General features: G+C 32.8%; 1 protein-coding gene across 1 annotated transcript; it reads left to right on the top strand.

The window, feature by feature from the left end:
* The first annotated feature begins 1,247 nt into the window (after nt 1-1,247).
* On the top strand, nt 1,248-3,310 carry LOC114374730 (two-component response regulator ORR9-like). Its single transcript, XM_028332401.1, has 5 exons — nt 1,248-1,635; nt 1,804-1,907; nt 2,205-2,282; nt 2,656-2,726; nt 2,909-3,310. Exons 1-5 carry the CDS (start codon nt 1,533-1,535, stop codon nt 3,114-3,116), a joined length of 564 nt encoding a protein of 187 aa, XP_028188202.1. The 5' UTR covers nt 1,248-1,532; the 3' UTR covers nt 3,117-3,310.
* Nucleotides 3,311-8,421: the final 5,111 nt, after the last annotated feature.

The raw sequence follows: 8,421 nt of genomic DNA, 5'->3' as shown, positions 1-8,421 counted from the left end.
GAAAAGAAAATTCGAGATAAAAAAAAGGAATAATTGGAAAGTCAATTATATATGCCGGTGACAGAACAATGCTGATTTTGTGACAGAGAAGACAAAAGAGTATTCTTTTAGGACAGCCTAATTTGAGAGGGTAATTTTGGAATATCAAAGGCTTGTAACTACCATTCTTGTCTAAATTCTTTCTCTAATTATTTTAATATTAGAAAATTTAAAACTCGGAAAAGAGAAGCAAATCAAATAGGGTCTACGAGTAAATAATTAAATAAGAAAAAAACTAGAATAGTGGAATGTTCTAAGAAAGAGCAACAGAATCGGTTAGGGACCATTGAAGTTTGAAAATTCTAGTATATTGTTTATATGAGGTCAATATTGGCTCTTAAAAAAAGGACTAGATACAAACATTTCATAATAGTAATAAAGCAAGAAAATTACGTTTTGTACTGGCTTGTATAGTTGTACTAGTACGTGGGTCACTTAGTGCTAGGCAGGTCATGCACGTGCATGGAATAGAATAGAGTCCACACGACTCTGATGAACAGTGAACAATGATGGTTTGGTCTCGTGAAAGGGCAATAGTAGGGGGAAGAGAACAGTGTAGCACACCCCTATAGTTTTATCTCTTTTATTAATCACCTTAATTACAACATTTGATTATTTGGTAGGAACTTAAATATTTTTATAAATTTTAACCATTTATGTCATACTTAAGATTATATTAGACAAATTTAACCGGAGGCTCAAAAGTTAATAGACAGCTAGAAGTTAAAAATTATTTTATTAAATTTAAGTATTCGATAAAATTACTGTCAAAGTAACTTAAAAATATAAAATAATATATTTAAAAAGGATTATAAAAATTTAAATAAATATTTTAAGGCTAAAAAAATAACAAATAAAACACTAGAAAGGGACATTTTAAAAAAAATTACTTCAATTAGTGTTAAAAAAAATTAGAAATTATTTTAAAAAAATTATTTATTGAAATATACTTATTCACTTCAATAATTAACTAAAATATGTCGTAGAACATAGTTTAAAACTTATTACATCTCCTCAAGAGTGATTTTTTTAGAAATCAAACTCAAATATTCTCTAGTAGCGTGTGTTATCAATTGAATTATATTTATTCACTTCAATAATTTTGTCTTTAACAATAAGCAAAAGGGTCAAATAGAATAATATAATAATAATAGTAATAAACAAGTCAGATTTTGAGTTTGGTACAATAAACAGCACCTTTCTTTGCTTGTTTTTCAATTCAAAAATCAACCCCAGAAGATCCGCCAGATTCTTGATGAAATCTGTCGGATCTTGCTTTCCAAACTGTCAGATTTCCTTGGTGGATTTTTGTATCCTTCTTGACCATGATGTGTGCCCCCTTTTAAAATGTGCATGCCACCCTCCTTCATCTTCATCACATCACTTTTCACCCTTCTATTCTTATTCATTTATCTCTTCCTCCTTCTTTTTTTCTGTTATTCTCCCTTGCTTCCTTTGTTTTTGGCTTGCATTTTCATATCAGCATAAAAATCATGGGTATGGCTGCAGAAGCTCAGTTCCATGTTCTGGCTGTTGATGATAGCCTTATTGACAGAATGTTGATTGAGAGGCTCCTCAAAACCTCTTCCTTTCATGGTAATTTTTTTTCTATAAAAACATGGACTTAGATTGCTATTTGATCAAAGAAATTAATCATATAACTATGTGGTTTCTTTGGTCTTTTATGTTACATTACTTGAAGGGGCAATTTGGTTTTGCCTAATTTGAAATCTAATTCATTTTTGGTATGTTTTGTAATTACAGTTACTGCTGTGGATTCTGGTAGTAAGGCTTTGAAGTTTCTTGGTTTGGTTGAAGAGAAGAGAAATGAGGAGCCTCCTCCCTGTATTGCTCTAGAATCCCATCAGGTACAATTCTCTTGCAAAGTCACTAAATGCTGTTTTTTTTTTTAACATGGTATTGGTATAAAAGTGGTGATTAATTTTTATTGGGGGCTTCGAGCACACATAAAATGAGTATTATTCTTCCTATATTATTTATTTCATATTCAATGGTCAATCAGTAACCAGTAACCGTTATCACTTATATCATATATCATGTGTTATTGATTACTAAATGCTACTCATACTTACATATTTTAAACTTTTTTATTGGGCAAGTTAGAAAGATGCATAATCTAATCATTTTACTTCTGATTGCTGCAGGATGTAGAAGTAAACCTGATCATAACTGATTACTGTATGCCAGAAATGACTGGCTATGATCTGCTGAGAAAGATCAAGGTACAAAAAACTCCTTGGATATTTTTAGACGGATAAAAGCCGCCTGTGTTTCTCTTCTTTATGTGATTGATCTAGTTTATATTTCAAAAAAATATTTCACTATTTCCTCCTCAATTCCAAAATTTGCGTACATCATAAAATTTTTCCCAAATTATAAACTAAATTTGATTAATTTTTTTCTCCGGGTATCCAGTATAAAATTTGAAATAATGGGATCTGATTTCAGAAATAACATAATCAAATGAGATATTTGCCAACCTTTCATGATAACATCTCAAACCATTTTTGTGATGTCATAACAACCTTCAATTACTTGTATATCTTCCCTGGTTTGATTTTAGAAAAATAATAACATGAAGTTATTGATTTGTAGGAATCTAAATCTCTTAAAGACATACCAGTGGTGATTATGTCCTCAGAGAATGTCCCAGCAAGGATTAACAGGTGAGGAAAATTACCTCCAATTATATCAGGAATCCAATACAATAAAAAAATTATTAGAGACCCAAAATAAAAAATGATCATTTATGAGGGATCCAAAACATATTTTAGCCAATTCAAAAATTTGGATTGCATCCATGACTGAACTTCAAATCTAACAAGACATTCATTTTTGTTTGTACCAGATGCCTAGAAGAGGGAGCTGATGAATTCTTTCTGAAACCAGTTCAACAGTCAGATGTAAACAAGCTGAGGCCACATTTGATGAAATCAAAAGTTAAGGATGGGGAAGACCAACAAATCAGTAACAAAAGGAAAGAAACAGAAGAAAGCCATTCCCCAGATAAAACTAGGACAAAAATGGAGCCTCAAAAAGTGGTTAATTTCAGTTAAAAATTGATTATAATTGATACATCATAGATGTTCCCTAGAAAATTTTCCTATCCTCTGTCTCACCAACTAACTAGTGAGAAGAGTAGATGGCATCTCAATCATACTAAAGAAATGTGTAGTATAGGCCCCTGACATTAAACAGAATTTCATTTCAAATTCAATTTTGTCTGACATATAAATTATAAATTGTTTCAGCTCTTAATCTTATGTGACTAATGCACAAAAATTTCTTTTTTTTTTCTTTGCTTGCTTAATTTTAGAGCAATAGGGCTGTAATCCACTTGGGTCGGTTTTGCTACTACTGGTCTACTGGTTGAGAGTTTAGATAATTTGCAATGAAATGTTAGGTTTTAAAAGCTCATTGGTCACTTTTAAAAAAAGGGTTACCAAATCATAATTTAAATCAAACCAGTAGTAGCAAAACCTATTAGATTTAATCTAGTTTTGTCCATGCGAAATTTTAAAAGCGATTTTGGACTAAAATTGGTTTTAAATCCAATTTCTTTTTAACAAAATTCATTTTTGAAACTAATTTTAAACTAAATCAAAAATCATATTCAAATATATGTAACCAATAATTATGTGCGCTCAAGGTCTCCCATGAATATTTTTGATTAGTTTCGGGTGGACAAATTTATATTGATATCATGATTATAAAAAAAAAATATTCAGATATAAGTTTTGGTATAAAAAGTGATTTTGAATTAAACCATTGGTTCTAAAACTAATTTTAAATGGGTTTGATAAAAAAATTGAAAAAAGTAATTTAGCTTTAATTCATTTATTTAAAATTAGATTTAATCTAGTTTTGTTTATGCGAAGCAAAGGCTTCAATTAAAACTTAAAAGGTCATCGATACCTTTCTCGGCCCTAAGATCCAGTGTAATTAAAAAGGTCATCAGAATAAAGAAATGCTAAAACCTAGTTGAAAACCTAATAAACGGCGGGGCATAGACTAACGTAGTTATTGGGCATGGATTTACTCACATTAAATAAATAAAGTAGCTAAAATAAGATACAAAACGTTTTCTTTTTCAAGGCCAAAAAAAACTTTTATTAACATATTACAATTTTTTTATCCATAAAAATTGAATACAATATAAAAAAAATTAAGATGTTAAAATTTTTTATTCATAAAAATTAAATACGATATCAAAGAATCTATAATACTGATATCCCTTATAGAGCATAAAATGTTGTAACAATAGTTTATGGCAAACCGAAAAAATTACTGGATGAGTCACGGACAATGTCGCTTTCTTTAAGACGTTTCGTGACACTGCAAAAAAATTGTGCAAGCAGACTATCTACCACGACGTCCCCAGGATAAAACAGCTCAGATCACTGTATAAGATTCCCACTGCACTGAGAGAACCTTTTCTAGAATTACACCCTCTTGTATGACTTGAAAAGTCACTCTAAAGCCACCCGAAAATATGACTTGAAAAGTCACTCTAACAGCCAACCGAAAATATGACTTGAAAAGTCACTCTAATAGCCAACCGAAAAATATGATTTGAAAAGTCACTATTATAGCCAACCGAAAAATATGACTTAAAAAGTCACTCTTATAGCCAATCAAAAAATATGACTTAAAAAGTCACTCTTAAAGCCAACCAAAATTTTAGAGTGACAGAAAGAAAGAGGGAGAAGTTTGCTGGAAATGCATCGGCTGAAATATGGGAGGGAGAAAGAAAAGTTGAGGAAATGCTTCTCATCTGAGGCAAGGAAAAATGAAGAAATGAGCTCTCTATATATAGGGAGTGAAACACTATTCAAGTGTTTATCCTGAACGATGTGGGACTTGAAGCCTTTTTTTTTTCTTCTTTTTTTTTCCTTTTTTTTTCAAACTTTCATCCTTTGTTCTAACAATCCCCCACTTGAAATTTGAAAAGAAGATTTTCGAGGATTTCATAAAATTGTGCATAAACAAAGGTGTCATACAACTTGAACCTTTGCATAGTGAGTAAGATTCAGATTTTACTAGAGTGACTCGAAGTCTTGAACTCTATCTCCGACATCAAACCACACACAACCTTTTCATAGGTGTATTCTATAAAGCCTGTGCGTTAAAGGCCATGCACGTCTATCCCGGTATAGTGAACGCTCAGGAAATTTTTGCCCAAAATTTCATATGAAGCGGCCCCCACTTCAGCATTCACATAGGTGAGTCTATCAAGAGTACTCCTGTAGCCTAGGTACTCCACTCAACGTAGAGTATAGATCTCATTAAGAATTATGAATTTTTTTCATAACTCATCCTCTTGTTACTTCAGGAATCATGCTGCTTTCACTTATAACAGCATGTTCATCTCATATCACTTCATAACTTGTTATTACCCATTAAACCTAGTTCTTGGGATCTCCAGTCATTTAGGTCGGGTTACCATCATGAATGATCATCATAGTAAGGGCAATAGTCCCATTCTTTTAGAAGTGTTATGGACTTTCTCTCTAGCTAATCCTTTCGTCAAAGGATCTGCTAAATTATCATCAATGTGTACGTGATCTACTCTAACAGCTCCTGTTGAGAGTAATTCTCTAACAGTGTTGTGCTTACGACGTATTTGTCGTTTCTTACCATTGTAATAACGGTTCTCAATTTTTGCATTAGCCGCGGTACTATCACAATGGATCAACACAGCTGGTATCGGTCTTTCCCATAAAGGAATCTCTACAAGTAAGCTTCTCAACCAACTTGCTTCCTCACTAGCAGTTGCTAGTGCTATCATCTCAGATTCCATAGTGGACTGAGCTAAGATAGTTTGTTTCTTTGACTTCCAAGAAACAGCCCCACCAGCTATGCTAAATATATAGTCGTTGGTTGCTTTGGAATCATCTGAAAGAGTGTTCCAATCTGCATCGTTGTATCCTTCAAGTACAGCGGGAAACCTTTTATAATGTAAGCCAAGGTTTATGGTTCTTTTAAGGTACCTCATTACCCTTTCAATAACGTGCCAATGCTCCATACTAGGTCTACTGGTAAACCTGCATAATAATCCCACAACATAGGCTATGTCGGGTCTAGTACAATCATTGGCATACCTAAGGCTGCCAATGATACTTGCGTACTCAGTTTGTCGTATACCTTCACCAGTGTTCTTAAACAGTTTTACACTTGGATCATATGGTGTACTAGCAGGTTTACAGCCAAAGTAGTCATATTTCTTTAAGATCTTCTCAATGTAGTGAGATTGATCCAGAGAAATTCTCTCTTTTGACCTAATAATCTTAATACCAAGGATTACACTTGCTTCTCCGAGGTCTTTCATATCAAAGTTGTTACACAACAATGATTTCACATCGTTCACTACATGAATATTTGAACCAAATATGAGAAGGTCATCGACATATACACATATGATAGTGCAAATATTATTTACAGATTTGTAGTAAATGCATTTGTCACTTTCATTCACCTTAAACCCATTCGAGACTATTAAGTTATCAAACTTTTCATGCCACTGCTTAGGTGCTTGTTTTAGGCCATACAAAGATTTATCTAACTTGCAGACTTTATCTTCTTGTCCATGAATCACAAACCCTTCAGGTTATTCCATATAGATTTCCTCTTCCAATTCACCATTTAAAAAAGCAGTTTTAACATCCATTTGGTGTACCACTAGACTGTGAATAGCAGCAAGAGATATTAACACCCGAATAGATGTTATTCTAGTGACTGGTGAAAAGGTGTTGAAGAAATCCACATTCTCTCTTTGCCTAAAACCCTTGGCTACAAGGCGAGCCTTGTATTTATCCACAGTACCATCAGGTTTTAGTTTCTTTTTCAAGATCCATTTAAAACCAATTGGTTTGCAACCAGGAGGCAAGTCTACTAAATGCCATGTCTTGTTAGATTCTAAAGAATCCATCTCATCATTAATGGCTTCTTGCCACAAGTCAGCATCCAAAGAAGACAAAGCTTCTTGGTGGTTTGATGGATCCTCCTCTAATGTATAAGCCATATAATCGGGCCCATAATCTTTAGCAATTCTTGCTCTCTTACCTCTTCGAGGCTCTATATTTGGTTTTGGTTGTGAAAGATTTTCACTACTAATAGCAGAAAGATAACTGGATGAAGTACCCCCACTATCCCTTAATTTAAAAGGAAATTTATTTTCATAAAAATCAGCATCATTTGACTCTATGATCACTTTTGCGTTTAGGTCATAAAACCTATACGCTTTGCTATTAATAGCATAACCAATGAACACACATTCATAGGCTCTACTTACAAGTTTAACCCTCTTAGGGTCTGGGATCCTTACATAGGCCAGACATCCCCAAGTTCTCAAATAAGACAAATTTGGTTGTCTTTTCTTTAATATCTCATAGGGAGATGTCTTGCTTTTTGATTTGGGGATTCTATTTAGCACATAACAAACAGTTAACAAAATTTTGCCCCACCAAAAAGATGTTGCACTAGAACTCAACATAGTAGCTACAACTAATTCTGTAAAATTTTTGTTCTTTCTTTCAGCTTTACCGTTCATTTCAGGTGAATATGGAGCAGTCGTCTCATGTATGATTCCATGCAAATTATAAAACTCATTAAACAAACTCGAATCATACTCTGTGCCTCTATCACTTCGAAGTTTCTTAATTTTCTTATTGAATTGATTTTCAATTTCTGTTACAAATAACTTAAACATGTCAAGCGCTTCACTTTTATTTTTCATAAGATATACATATGTATAATCATAGCAGTCATCAATAAAAGTGATAAAATATCATTTTCCATTTCTGGTCAACGTTCCATCAAATTCACATATATCAGAATGTATTAAATCCAATGGCTCAGATTCTTTAACTACTGATTTATGTGATTTCTTAGTTATTTTAGATTGACTGCAAAAAACACATTTTTCAAAGTGATTTGAAGATAGCTTTGGAATAAAACCTAAGTTACTCATGTTAGATATGCAACGACTATTTATATGACAAAGTCTAGAATGCCAGATATTAAAATCACACAGCATGTAAGCAGAAGGATAAACTTTATTAATATCAAGATTCAATTTGAACATGTCATCAATGGCGCACCCTTTCCCTACAAATACCTCATTCTTGGTCAAAGTAAATAAATCTGCACCTATGGTCTGAGTAAACCTAGCCTTGTTTAAAAGAAAACCAGAAACCGGATTCTTTCTCATCTCTAGAGTATGCATCACATCTTTGAGAATCAAAGTCTTTCCAGAGGTAAACTTCAGTTCAACATCTCCAGTTCCAGTAACAGTAGTGGTGTGGGAATCACCCAGCAACACTTTCTTATTTTCAACATTCGTGTATGTTTTAAATATAGCAC

This window comes from Glycine soja, chromosome 11, assembly GCF_004193775.1.
Source record: "Glycine soja cultivar W05 chromosome 11, ASM419377v2, whole genome shotgun sequence".
NCBI lineage: Eukaryota > Viridiplantae > Streptophyta > Magnoliopsida > Fabales > Fabaceae > Glycine > Glycine soja.
This window is presented reverse-complemented; position numbering and strand designations above follow the sequence as displayed.

Excerpts from the sequence above, each read along its gene's own strand:
- LOC114374730 (XM_028332401.1), top strand. The coding sequence starts at position 1,533 with ATGGGTATGGCTGCAGAAGCTCAGTTCCATGTTCTGGCTGTTGATGAT. Across the intron at positions 1,636-1,803 it reads CAAAACCTCTTCCTTTCATG|TTACTGCTGTGGATTCTGGT; the intron begins GTAATTTTTTTT and ends TTGTAATTACAG. Across the intron at positions 2,283-2,655 it reads ATCTGCTGAGAAAGATCAAG|GAATCTAAATCTCTTAAAGA; the intron begins GTACAAAAAACT and ends ATTGATTTGTAG.